At 38.1% G+C, this 14,503-nt stretch overlaps 1 protein-coding gene across 2 annotated transcripts in view; it reads left to right on the plus strand.

The window, feature by feature from the left end:
• grin2ab (glutamate receptor, ionotropic, N-methyl D-aspartate 2A, b) overlaps positions 1-5,419 on the plus strand; it is a 135,092-nt gene extending 129,673 nt beyond the window's left edge. For both annotated transcript variants that reach the window (XM_051702155.1, XM_051702156.1), the window contains 3 exons: positions 328-515; positions 1,447-1,685; positions 2,100-5,419. In XM_051702155.1, coding sequence (XP_051558115.1) covers positions 328-515; positions 1,447-1,685; positions 2,100-3,881 — 2,209 coding nt within the window. In that variant the 3' untranslated portion in view covers positions 3,882-5,419. The remainder of the gene's footprint in view (positions 1-327; positions 516-1,446; positions 1,686-2,099) is intronic.
• Positions 5,420-14,503: the final 9,084 nt, after the last annotated feature.

The following is a 14,503-nucleotide window of genomic DNA, read 5'->3' on the forward strand; positions in this document are numbered from 1 at the left end:
TAAAACCCTCATACAGGAACTTTTTTATATAGTAAAATATATTGTATATACAGAAGTAACTATTAATAATGAACTATTTACAATGGACTATATACAGTAAATGTATAGTGGATATGACTCATATTAACTGCACAAAAGATATTATATAAACCCGGAATGTTGACCATTCCAAGGTAGCGGTACTGTTGACGTATACGGGGTACCGAATGCGGCATCTACATATTTATATCTGTGGTTAACTCAGTGTTATAATTGGTAGACATAATGTTGATTTTATGTTCTGTGCCTATGCAAAAGCCATTCATTTTCCCTCTTTGGTCTATACAGGAAACTGGATGCTTTCATATATGATGCTGCTGTGCTTAACTATATGGCGGGGCGTGATGATGGCTGTAAGCTTGTGACTATTGGCAGTGGCTACATCTTTGCCACAACAGGATATGGCATCGCCTTACAGAAAGGATCTTACTGGAAACGGCATGTTGACCTTGCTATCCTCGGGATTATTGGAGATGGTATAAGGGTTTTCCTAGCTTTCTCTGCTATTATTTCTAATATTTCATGTCCTCTGTTTAAACATATAATAAGGGTTGCCTCTGTTCCAAACTCTTGTCTGTGTAGACAAGTTCTTTCTACAGGGACTTTCACACATACAGCGATTAAATCTCTGGAGGTCGCAGACTCTCTGAGCAGTTGGTTTCTAAAAGATGTCTATTGACTGCTGTATCCAATTGTATCAAATGGCAGATCACTACTCTGCACTCCCATTGGTAGTCACCCAGTTCATTCATGCTTATGCATAAATTTGAACTGTCACTATTGCTGATGTTGCTGGAAATTGGCAACTCCTATTTAAAATGAATGATTTCTGGTTGGTTTGTCACTGTAAGTCGCTGTACGCGTGAACACCCCTTACTATGGTAGCATCCAAACCTTTTAAATGACTGATATGAAATACTATGGGACCAAAATATTAATGCTCACGCAAACAGAGCTCCTCACTCGCTCAAAACTTGACTAATGTTCACAATTCATTCCAATAGATTTTGACATTAGCACACACTTTATGTTATTAAACTAATGATGCAACACTATAGTATGCTCAAAAAATGCAATTACTTAAATATTTGGTGAAATAGTTTAGAAAACATTATTGTACTGTTTTCATTTTGAATGAGAATTTTCAAAGAGCTCATTACAGTTCTATGACTGTCTGATCTGCGAAGTATATGCTGCCTTAGAATTTGCCCAAAACAAGGTATTATGTAAGGCAGCGTAATTTCGATGCATTTTTTGGAACAGCTGCATCAGGAGTGTGTTTAGGATGCCTACAAATGCTGTTTAGGTAGACAGCTATCTAGGGTTTGGAATTGAGCCAGTATGCCAGTCTGTGTTTTTCTGTGAGTGTGTAAATGAGCATTGACTGTGATTTGTGTTGTGCACTAGGTGAGATGGAGGAGCTTGAGGCCCAATGGCTGACTGGTATCTGTCATAATGAGAAGAATGAAGTGATGAGCAGTCAGCTGGATATAGATAATATGGCTGGTGTGTTTTATATGCTCGCAGCTGCCATGGCTCTGTCACTAATTACTTTTGTCTGGGAGCACCTCTTCTACTGGAGGCTACGTTACTGTTTCACTGGTCTCTGTTCTGGTCGACCAGGAATTCTTTTCACTATCAGCAGGGTATGTACCATAAACACCACAGTAAATTAACTTGAGAGATTTTGTTGCTGAAGGCAACCCTTATCTGTTCAGTCTTGACATATTAACATGTCACGGTACCACAATCAGTGTAGGAATTGCTGTTCATTTGCTGACAAACACATTTTTTCCAGCAAAATAAGACATAGCTTATATAACAGAATATAGTATTATCATGCACTGTTTCTAGAATAAAGTTACAGGGCATGGTTGTTTGTCACAGCAGGATATATTACTTTATTCCATCGGTTTATAGTGATTCAGAACCCAGCTGGAACAGCAGGGAAAAATTGCTTTGAGACTATATTGAGAATTATTGTGCCAACATTATTGTTTTTGCTGTTGTATGAACTCAACTTCTTTCCTTTTACCTCTCCGTCCCCTTTCTGTCTATAGGGGATTTGGAGTTGTATTCACGGTGTCCATATCGAGATGAAGAAACCCCCAGAGTTAGGCTTCAGCCCTCAGGCAAACATGTTGCACCTTTTGAAATCAGCTAAAGAGATCACCACCCTTGGAGTTACCTCGCCCAAACGTCCTATGGCTAGCATTCTTCCTCCTACCACAGGCCTGCTAGAATTGATGGGTGGAGGAAAAGGCAACAACTTGGCCCAGAAAAATGCGGCGTTTAGCAATACCAGTACTATGCTCAGCAACCGTCACAAAGAGCCGCTTAATAACACTCTGTTGCCAGGGCAACGTGCCCTGAGCCTGACGGATGCTCAGCCAGGTGTTGTTGGAAATGGGGGCTCGGGAGGCGGAGGTGAGACAACACGACCTGCCGCTTCCAAACCACGCACTTTGTGGAAGAAATCTGTTGAGACACTGCGACAAACCCAAGGACCAGAGGGTAGTTCTCCACCATCTGCTGCACAACCAACTGAGACACTACCTATGAAGAGCCAGCGCTACCTACCTGAAGATGCACCTGCCCGCTCAGATATATCAGATTGCTCAGGCCGAGTAGACCTGCAAAAGCAGCAGAAGTTAAAAGAGACACTCCGAAAACGAAACCGCCTACCACGAGACCTGAGTGACATGGAGCTTTCAACGTTGCGGAGTCAGCCCAGCCAACAGAGCAACCACAGTGCTCAGATCTTCTCTCAGAGCAGCCAAGGAAGTCAGATATATACTATTGACTCTATTGACCAGGAGCATGGACTACACTACCCAGATATCTTCAATGATCACCGCGAGAACAAGCACCGCCCCACATCTTCCTCCGAGCAACAGCCAATTCTGCAGCTCAACAGTACTCTGCTTACCCAGCCACATGAACCGGATGTGATGCAAACTGCGATCGCTAAGGATAAAAAGTATAACACTTATGGAAAGCCTGTTGGAGCAGGGAGCAACACTGGCGGACCTGGTTCTTCTCAGGATCCACGACAGACGCACTGCCGTAGCTGTCTGTCGAAGGTGTCCAGTTACTCTGGGCTTTACACAGTAAGGTCCCCTCAGTATCGCTGCGATGCCTGCCTCCACTCTGGAAACCTCTATGACATCAGTGAGGATCAGTTTCTTCATCCAGATGGAAGGGGCATTGGAGGTGGAAGTGTTGACAGGGCCTTCTCACCTTATCTTCCCCAGCCAGATGCTTCCTTCACAGCCTATCTTCCCCAGAGTGACCAAGAAGGCGATGGTCTTATTAGCCACTACCAGAATGAGGGCGTAATCATACGTCAGCACTCTTACGAGAACCTGCCCCAGAAGAGTTCATCACGGCGGGTTAGTCTGCAAGACAGCACTCCATATGCCAACATTCCCTCCTCAACTTTGATTCCGGACAAGCCCCCCAAAAATCAGTCGGCACACCTAAACCACACTCTTGCAGGTGTGGGCGTTAGTGGACTCGGGATTGGCCAGCGCAGCAAGTCGATGTATCCAGCCCGTCCAACAGAGAATCCCTTTCTCCAGACGCTCCGTGATGACCAGCGTCTAGCTCATGGCCGCAGTTCCACAGATATTTATAAACAGCTGGTGCCGCTCACATTAGGCCAGGCTGATGGCAATGTGCTCGGCATGGGGATGGCGAGCCCTGACCTCTATTACTCCGAGCATGTCATGCCTTATGTAGCCCCTCCCCCTGTCGGCACATACACTGCCCCCAGAGCAATGAGCGCTGGGGGTGCTCGGCGTGTCTACAAGAGGATGCCGAGCATCGAGTCTGATGTCTGATAGAAAGAGGGCGAGACACCGAATATAAAAGACTATGAAAAGACATGCATGGATCTTTCCACCAGGATATGGCTTAACAGTGGAACTGTTAACTGAATTGTAAAGCTTTATGACTACAAAGCAGGAACGTTTTGAATATATTTTGTTTCCCTTCTTGGACTTATCTGAACAAAAGTCAGAGTTCAACTTTACATCAGGTCCTCCCCTCTAGTCGAGCAGCAGCTCTGTGTCTTCCAGAAAACATCTTAAATTTGTGGGCAGGACACTCTTGCACCTTCGAGTGAAGGAAGAGCAGCAAAAGCTTTTTGGAAGTACAGGGGCAGCTCCAAAGAGTTTCCTTTTTCTGGTAACACAAGAGTAACCAAAAAATAAATTAAATAAATATAAATAAACAAATATCCACATTCTGCACTTTGACACACAAAAATACACATACACATGCAAGAGGCACAAATGATACATGATCTCAAACCACTGCGAAACAAAGTTAGGAATGATAGAATCTCTCTTGACCAAAAATTAAAGACCACGTACAATATAAGTGGTAGGCATAGACTGGCACACAATCACATGCTCTGAAATAAATAATTGCTTAGTGGAGTTTTTGGAAAGGCAGCCAAACATCTTTTAAAGTGTTTGAACGGCTTATAAATGCATGCACAAATGCATTTCAGTGTAAAAGCTGCACTGAGGCACGAACCATACAGACTACTCAAGAGTTCAAAGATTAGATTTCCTTTCCAGCCTGAACTATGACAGAATGCACTACCTGAATGATTAGTCCTGATTGAAATCTCTGAAATCAAGTATGTTAGCGAATTTCAGGGGAGGATAACATGTTGCATATAAGACCTGCAGTTGTTTGGACTTGTTTGTATCTCTGTGGACACCAACAAGAAAAAGTCTTTATCCCTCCCCATCCTTGAATCAGTCCTTACCTTAACTGCATGCAAAGCGCAAAGGCAGGAAGACACTCCTCTGCTCAATGCACAACAGTGTAGTAAAGTGTCAATGTTCATTCATCTAAAGTTTATCATCTTGAGCATATTTCTATAGTTATCTAGAATATTGAAAAAATGATAGTCAATTGTTACACAGTTTTATACACTGCCAAATATTTGAAAAAGGTGTGCATAGAAAAATCAAAACAGTAAGACAAGAAAAGACGGCAACAGGAAAGAGTGAAGAGATATCCTGTGTTTTTGTGGTCAGAAGGGACATAGGGACTCGGATGAGTAAAAAATGTAAAAGCCCACACCAACTAAAGATGTCAGTGCAGAACCACAGAGATATAAAAAGTTCCTGTTTGCCTCAAACACACAAGCACATCACTTCCTGTCAAATCCAACCACACACCCATACTTCACAAATATTTTTGGTTGTTTTGAAATATAATGGTCGTTCCAGCGATATGCACAATATCAGGTTGCAATATTATATTTATGTATGAAATTTCCTAGTTTTAATATGTTTTATTATTAGTTACTTTCATTTATGAATTGTTACACATGTGGAATTAATTTAAAAATGTGATTTAATTGCGTATATATATATATATATATATATATATATATATATATATATATATATATATATATATAAAAGAAAAAAAAAGACAACAGCATGTTAATCTTCTCTATGATCAAACTTTTAGAGTTGTTCTTTTTGATTTTGAAGTGAATGGGAGTATATGTTTACAGTGTATGTGAAAATATGGATTCATCTCAGATGTGATTTTGATTCTCATTTGAATACAAACATAAAACTGTCATATGACCAAATGTCAACGGGATCACCTGTTTTTGCTGTGTTTTCAGTAAATAGTTCTAAATTCGAGTGAGGTTAACATTTCAGGGTATATACTGGGTTTCAAACTCAAAAGTGTTCCTCTTCACCAAACAAACATGGTTTGAAAAATAATTATTTTTTAGATGATCAATCAATCACTCAGGCTCTGTTTATACCGTATGTCTGCCGCTAACCATGTCAACCCAGCCTCTATATATGGAAAGGTTGTCCAGTTTTTACACTCCCAAGAAATATTCAAATTAGCTTGTTTTTCTATCCTAATTAATGACTATGAAATGCAATCATATTCATATTTCTTGTTTTATACATCAGCCTCTGCGGAGTAGGCCATGCAGACCAGTTCACATTCTGATGAACATCAACATCTCACTTGAACGTAAACAACATCAGTGTTGTTAGATATTCATGGTTTAAACAACCCGTATGAATTTGGTTTTAAAGGTAGATTTGACCTTCATCTGAATAAATCTATTTCCACATTTATTTGTTTTACATCATTTTACATCACTTTCATTACACAGATTAAGAACCATTGACATTTTCAGCACTTGATCCCCTTGTACTATACCAACAAATTGATTATATAAAATTGTATAATGGTGTTATAACCATTTAATTACTCTTAAACATTGATTTGTATTCAGTGTTGAAGTGCGATGAAATCCGGTACGCAAGAATAGCAGTACTGTGACTTCATTTTCGCATCATTGCCAGTACGGCATACCATAAGAACACTGTTTGTATTCCTTCAGTTGTGTAATTATAATCTGTCATAAAATTAAAGAGCTTTCATGTAAAAGAAGTCAAAAATGATAAGTATTAATTTGCTAAAAACAGACATTACAACTAGAGATTTTGAAGCATAACATAAAATGTCATTGTTTTTGTCATGTATTCAATCCGCTGGCTGCAAATTTAAAGTAAAACTTTTTCCAGCAGGTTGTTTAAGAGACAACGTGTAATTTATGAGTTGTAGTAAAAGAAAATGTTTAAGAAAGTCAAAGGTAAACGTCTGTGAGATATAACTTCTTTCATTATTCTTTTGGAATGCAATAGTGCTAGTCAAAATTTAATTCTTTCCCTGGAAATATGTATATTTTTTACTTAATTATAACTTTCATTTAGGCATGATAATCCAAAGGGTACAATGCATGCATTATTTCGCTTCAGTTCCTGAGAGATCACCAAACTAACAGTAACCATTTGTTTCACTCTTTTAGGTGAAACGCAATTATGCAAGTAAATCAGAAAGCAAGTTGGTAATGTTAGTTGTCATACCAGTGTTTCTTCTATGTAATGCTGGTTTGTTTAGGCTCGTTGCTCTTTGAACTAGTTACAGAAAACAGCTTTTTTTTATTAAATTAACCAGCTAACTAATAATCACCAGCAAATTTTGAAATACACAGCAACTTGCTGAAAATCTTAGCAGCTTTACACTTAAGGAAAAGCCTTCTAGCAAAGAGAGGATTATTATGTAAATTATTTCCCAACTGTAGAGGTCTTTGAAACCCAAAGCCTCGATCTGTTTTACCAGTCTCTGACAGTAAAGCAACCATATTGTTAAGAATACTTTTTTGCATTGTCTGAAGAAAATGTGAGTGATGCTTACTAGGTTGTTTCTAGGTTGCCAGAGTGTTGCTTTGCAGTTGCTAAGGTGTTCTGAGTGGGTTTTAGTGTGTTGCCATACGGTTGCTACTGTAGGTGCTTACTTAATGGCCCAGATCAAAAGACTACACCAAATTTGTCCTAATAGATATGGATCAAGTCCATCCTTTAACATAAATCTATGGGATTTTTTTGTTAATGTTGTTTTATCATCCGCCAAGCACTAAGAAAAGTCACAGTACATCTCTCCTCAACAAAACGCACAATTTGAGTATCATTCATGTCCATAGCATGACGAGTTACGCACCGAAGTTTAATACTTACAGTTAAGGGTTCTGAAAACCCCCATTCATTTTAAATGAAGAACAATTATGTTGATAACAGCTACACAATGGGGTTTTGGCAGGTCTTTCAAAACAACTTTGCGCTGGATTTTATCATTTTTTTCAGTAATTTGTAGGTGCCAAAAGGCATGACATCTTGTGGCACAACAATTGGCTCAGAAAAGTGTGCACTGCTCTGAATACAGCACAACTCTGTAGAAATACTCCTATCCCCAATACTGCTCCTGTTAGCACTTACGAGAGAGTCTGGAGAATTGCTACATTACTGTAAACCAGTTTTCGCCACAGATATCATGAGAATATTTAGCAATTTTGCTGAAAATATTTGGCAAAATTGCTGAGAATACCATGAAATTACTTCATTTTAATCCATGTTGTTTTTGTTTGTTTGTTTGTTTTGTTTTTTCATTTTACAATAAACAAAATATGTCAACTATCACTATTCTACTCATACTTACTGTCATAGATAGTATGTATATGTGCCAGGTAGTGTATGTACTGTGTACGAGTAGGTTGGTGTGTTATAGGACGTAGTTTGTGTTTACACTGGAAGTAGACAGATGTTTATGTAGTTCAATGTGTATGTGCCTCAGCTTCTTAAATTCTGATGTCCAAGACTAGTATGTGTGCAAAGGAGGGTGTTTGTGTGCGTGTGTGTGCGTAGCAGTAAAGTAATTGTGTCTATAAGACCAAGTCTCTAGATAAATATCACTAAACAATCCAACTTTCCTTTTTTAACCTTGTGTATTTAACTTGAAATACAGTTTGTTGATTTTTTGTATTAAGTTTGGACTTACAGTATGCATACAGAGTTTAATTGATAAAAATATATTTGATTTGATTTTAAATTAAGATTTGTATGCAGAATGTTACTAACCTACATTAATTTTTTTCTCAAATGTGTCTAATAATATTTGGTCAAAGGCAACTAGTCTTGGTTAAAAAATTGAGAATGCTTTATTGAACATTTACTTTGCCTTTGACTTGATTTTACCGGATAATGAATACCTGGGTCAACCAAAACAACTTTCTTAATATTTTCCTCCATAATGGTTCCTCATAATGTGTTCAAGCATGTTTTACGACAGTTTTATGTATCCATTTAGAGCCTTTGGTCAGAAATAAAGGACAGTGTCAATAGTTTTATTTATTTATCTCTGTTGTACATGGATGCTTAAAAAACTGCATTGCATGCTTTTCAGGTTTCAGCAAGATGTGACCTGCTGTTTCTTGAGAACACTTTAATGGCAGGGAATGCACTTCATAAGAGTACCTCAATGGGAGGAAGTAAGTGCACTACAGGACTGTTTGATTTTCAATGCTATAATTCTAATGATTCTATAATGGCTATTAGGTTCTCATTTGACACATTTTAGGCCAAATGTTTTCAGTCCATATATATATAGCTAATGATATATTAATGAAATATGGAAAATGAGTAGCTTGTCCATCAATACGCCAAAGCATGAAGTCATTTTATATGTATAACTATACTGTATATTAAGGCTTCATTTGATTTTTTGGCTGTTTTAATTTGGACTTTTTCATTCATCCTCTTCTGTATTGTTTTTTTAATTCTTTAGATGTTATCATTTCCATCCATCCATCCACCCATCTTCTAAAGCCGCTTGTCCTATGCAGGGTCGCGGATAGTGCTGGAGCCTATCACAGCTGTCTCGGGACAAAGGCAGGGAAACACACTGGACTGATGTCCAGTCCATCACAGGGCACGTTATAATATTTATAGTTTTAATGCATGTGACAGTGACAATTGGAAGCTTCACTGTTTTATTTATAGCAATCATTGTTTTTCGCAACCTGGTCTAATAGAATCACATTACTATACCTACATTTTTGCAAAATGATTTTTACTTGGCTTGTTGTACATATCACAGCACTTTCCTGGATATATGAACACTAGAGGTGCTAAAGCAACAGTGACTTTTAGTCTCTTTCACACAAATCACAAGTAAAATAGCAGATTATCAGTTTATCGACACATGCTTTTTGCCGTGTTCCTCACACAATACTATCTTATGACATTTTAACACTTTGGGGAAGATTCACTAAACAGTTGCGCCACTTCTGTGAAATTCCACTGCATCTGCAATATTTAAATTAAGTTTCCGCACAAACAAGCCTCCTTTCTACGTAAATTAGGCTCATCACAGATTGCGCTTCATTCACAAAATGCACAAAATTTACATCGCGCTATTACCGCCAAATGAAAGTAGGCGGTAAAATGAATTTTATTTAAAAGAAATGTTTGTGAACATTTTCAACTGATCATTTCAGCATTAATTAATCAAATTAAGATGTTGAAGAGCGTTATAACCTGGAATATATCCATATGCGTGGTGTCGTCAAGCACACACATTTTTAAGAAATGATCCAGGTGTTTATAGATATTAAAGTTTCTTTATAGATATTACAGTTTCATTTTTTTTTTGTTAATGCATGAATGCAGCTGCTTTGAAATGATATGTGTTGTGAAAATTGCTATACAAATAAAAATGACTTGTCTGGATCAAAGTGATGCTGTTCACTCTGGGCAGGGTGGGTCAGAAAGTTCAGAATTGCGCGTGCAAATTGTGTTCAGCAGTGAGTTTGTGCATCCATTTGCGCCGCTGCCTGATCTGCATAATTCCTTTAGTGAATCGGGCAGTAAACGAGCGTAGTTAGCTCGTGCAAAAAACTTTTTAGCAGGCGCAATTCATTCTTAGTGAATCTGCCCCTTTTTATTATTTGGCAATACCTTTGAACGTATTTTAACATTTACAAGCTTGTTGTTTACAAGTGTGATTAAATTGTGTGCTATAGTTTAACTGATAGAGCTTTGCACTTGCGATGCAAAGGACCTATATTTCTTACTTGTTCATTGTAACACACAAGTCATACACTCAGCACCTCACATTTCTCCTTCACACTGACTCAATACGGGGCCATAATTCATGTAGTCTACATAAATAATATATTAGAAATAAGCATAACCCTATAATGTACTTTATAAGTAACTGTAATCTGACTACAAGAATAAAAAATGGAATGCATTACTCTACTAAAAAAGTAATTCGATTTTAGTAACTAATTACTTTGTAATTTGATTACACCCAACACTGACTATCGGTTAGGTTTAAGTTTTACTGTGGGAGGTAGGTTTTGTTCATTTAAATCTCGATACAGCATTACCTTAAAAACCTCATCTGTTTAGGGGGAAAATTTAACACGCTTTTAGTGCCACACAGTGGACATTTCAACTCGGAACACCACGATATGTGTAATATCATTTTGCAAAATTTTTTGTCACGTAATATGCATCAGATCAGGCTGTTTTTCATTGCTGTTAGCATGATCACACAAAATCTTTGAATTTTTTTCATCCCAATACGTATGCAATGTGCAAAATGCCGGTCAAGGCGCACCATGCCTTTGATGTCACTTTATTTTATCTGTGGCTTGGAAGATTCTACACGCAGTGCCTTTCACATCTCAGCCTTTCAAAGAAGGAAAGGAAAGAACGGCGTTGCGAAGATGCGCACAACTGTAATTCTAGCATCGGTCACTGGGGGGGTGTAGTCTGGAAACTCGGAAAGCATAGACCGATTTTAACCGACAAAATATTCTACCTCTGTTGCTTTTTTCCTTTGAGGTCACTGCTTTGTGCACTTTTCATATTTCACAGTGTTGTTATAACTCTCTTCCTCTGTTGTAATTTTCACTTTTTTATCCTTTCCTCCTCTTCTCTCACTCTCTCTCTTTAACTTCTGACTGTTATATTTATCAATTCTGTTATGTTTTAATGCATATCAAGGACTAAACGCCTCCATACAAACATTCACACTGTGGAAATCTGGAGTCTCCAACAGTGTGTATGCATGTGTCAGAGTGTGTTTAGTTATGCACACGGGTGAAAGCATTACTTTTACTCATCACTGGGCACTAAAAGGTCCAGATGTATCGTGAAGAGGCTCAGTGGAGGCAGAGCGAGAGAGTGTATAATTTGTACTGGTTTATGTAAACAGACACAAATACACTGCCGTTAATCCGCAGTCAGATCATTTTAATCTAATTAATTGTGACATGATCCATATGTGCAACATTAATGGCTACAGTAAGAAAACGCACACACACTACATACGCCCCGACAATACATTGCACAGTTTATCAAAGAGCAGGGATCTATAAATTAAAAGGAATGCTACTAAATGAATCAAGTTTTAGGAATAAGCAAGATTAAGCCATAACGTGAACATATGCAATGTCCCCTTGAGCAAAAGTATGCTCATAATACACCCTGACAGATTAACATATACACACAGTCATGAATTTCATATGCTGGATTGCTGTCAGTAAGTACCGCGGAAGTTCAGACTGCATGTAATCGTGTGTGTGCGTGTCAGTGCACATCTGTGAATGTGTGAATGCACATACATATGAGCTTAAATCGAAAACGAAAGGTCAAGGACTCCGAATAAATCTCAAAAGTGTGCCGTAAAACCCAATTAACATTGTATTATCATGTCACTAACATGGAGCTTAAAGAAGTGGAGAGATTTATCCTCTGTAGTGTGGGTGTGTGTGTGTGTGGGTTCGCCGGAAAGAGAGAGACCCAGATCTATCCATTTTTAGATGCAAGTAATTTCTCATTGGCTTAATCTACTGTGAGACACTGCATGTTCACGTAGCGTTAGGTGTATACTCACTGTTCATGTATATCTCATTCATGTGGGTGTATATGTGTGTGTTTGTGCCAAACAAGAGAGGAACAGAGATGTTGATGGGTAGTCTTCTGGGTTGCAGTTCGAAAGAATGAGTGTATGTTTGTGTGCGTTCATACATGAGTGAGTATATCTGAGCTTTTGCCAGAAGAGCGCGCTCTGCCTACACACAGAAGAAGCCATGAAAATTCATAAGGGCGCGACGCCTACTCTCCAATACTAAAAATACGGAGGGAGGAAGGGAGAGAGAGAGGGAGTAAGAGGGTGACGTTCCATGATCAGGGAAGCATTGCACACGTGGTGCAAAATGGAAGGGTTTCGCTTTTGAAATTCCAATCCTGGAGTCACAACCTTTTATGATCTTGTGTGTGTGTGTTCAGATAAATGTGTGAGACTTTCCATCCAGGCCTCCATATGTGGTGTGACCAAAATCCCTTGTCACACTATGAGGCAAATCAAAGGACACAGGATACTGGATCCAATGCATGTTTAACATGGTTGAACTATGAGTACGTTTTTCCATACAGGAGAGAATAATGTAACACTTTTTGGTTTTTGCCCATTTATTCAGAAAATGTTTAGACTAAAGCTTTGAGATTTTACCTCAAACATTTTAGACATATTATCACTTAATTAAAGGGAAAGTTCTCCCAAAAATGTAAATTCTCTCATCATTTACTCATCCTCGTGCCATCCCAGATTTGAATGACTTTCTTTCTTCTGGTGAACACAAACAAAGATATTTAGAAGAATATTTCAGCTTTGTAGGTACATACAATGCAAGTGAATGGTGACCAGACCTTTCAAGCTCCAAAAAGCACATAAAGGCAGCATAAAAGTAATCCTTAAGTCTCCAGTGTTTAAATCAATTTCTTCAGAAGCGATATGATAAGTTTGGGTGAGAAACAGATCAATATTTAAGTCCTTTTTTACTATAAATCTCCAATTTCACTTTCAGTTTCAGAATGTGAAAGTAAAAAAAGGACTTAAATATTATTCAGTTTCCCACCCAAAGTGATTGCATCACTTCTGGGATGGCATGAGGGTGAGTAAATGATGAGAGAATTTTCATTTTTGGTCAGACAGTTAAACTAGATGTACATGATAGCTAATGTTGCATTCATACCACCCATGCTGTATAATTGTTTAAAAGTTCTAAATGTGAATGTAGATAATTTATGTGTACTAACTATTGTTAAGGGATAGTTCCCCCAAAATTATAATTATCTCATCATTAACTCACCCTTATGCCATCTCAGAATCATTTGACATTCTTTCTTTTGCAGAACACAAATATATTTTCATAGATATATGTTGTGTATGTCCGTACAATGTAAGTCAATGGGGTCCAACATTTTTAAACTCCAAAAAGCATATAAAGGCAGCATAAAAGTAATCCATATGACTTGAGAGGTTTAATCCATGTCATCTGAAATGAATTGATCACTTTGGTTGAGAAACAGGCCAAAATGAAAGTCCTTATTCACTATAAATCTTTTAGATGGGGCAGGAAAGGCTTCAGGGGGCTGCTTGGATGACACAAATGTATATATATATAGCAGATTATATATAGGCCTATTACCTGTGGTTACCTTATCTCAACTAAGGCTGATGCTCTATTTCACCTGCAAATCACTTTATTGTAAAAAACCACATTTGGCCTGTCTGTTTCCATATAAAATGGTATCCCTCTTACCCGTTCTGACTTGCAGAATATCCTAGCTCTTGTTTGGTCCAAAATCCTTACATTCCAATCTGATTTGTGCAATATATCAAACCATCAAAGCAACAGTTTAACAGCAGCCCAATGGGAACACTGTAGCCTGTATGTAATGGTTTTGATGGTTTTACAATAGGTTATAAACTGGTAATAATAAGGGTATTATGCTATAAATGTGGTTTATGAGGACATTTCTAGTGTCCCCATATTTCAAACCGTTAAAAAACATACTAAACTACGTTTTTTTGAAAATGTAAAAATTCAGAAAGTTTTTTGTGAGGGTTAGGTTTAGGGGTAGGTGTAGGGTTAGGGTTAGCGGATAGAATCCATAGTTCATACAGTTTAAAAATCATTATGTCTATGGAGAGTCCTCATAAGGATAGCCGCACCAACATGTGTGTGTGTGTGTGTGTGTGTGTGTGTGTG

This window comes from Myxocyprinus asiaticus, chromosome 7 (assembly GCF_019703515.2).
Source record: "Myxocyprinus asiaticus isolate MX2 ecotype Aquarium Trade chromosome 7, UBuf_Myxa_2, whole genome shotgun sequence".
Lineage (NCBI taxonomy): Eukaryota > Metazoa > Chordata > Actinopteri > Cypriniformes > Catostomidae > Myxocyprinus > Myxocyprinus asiaticus.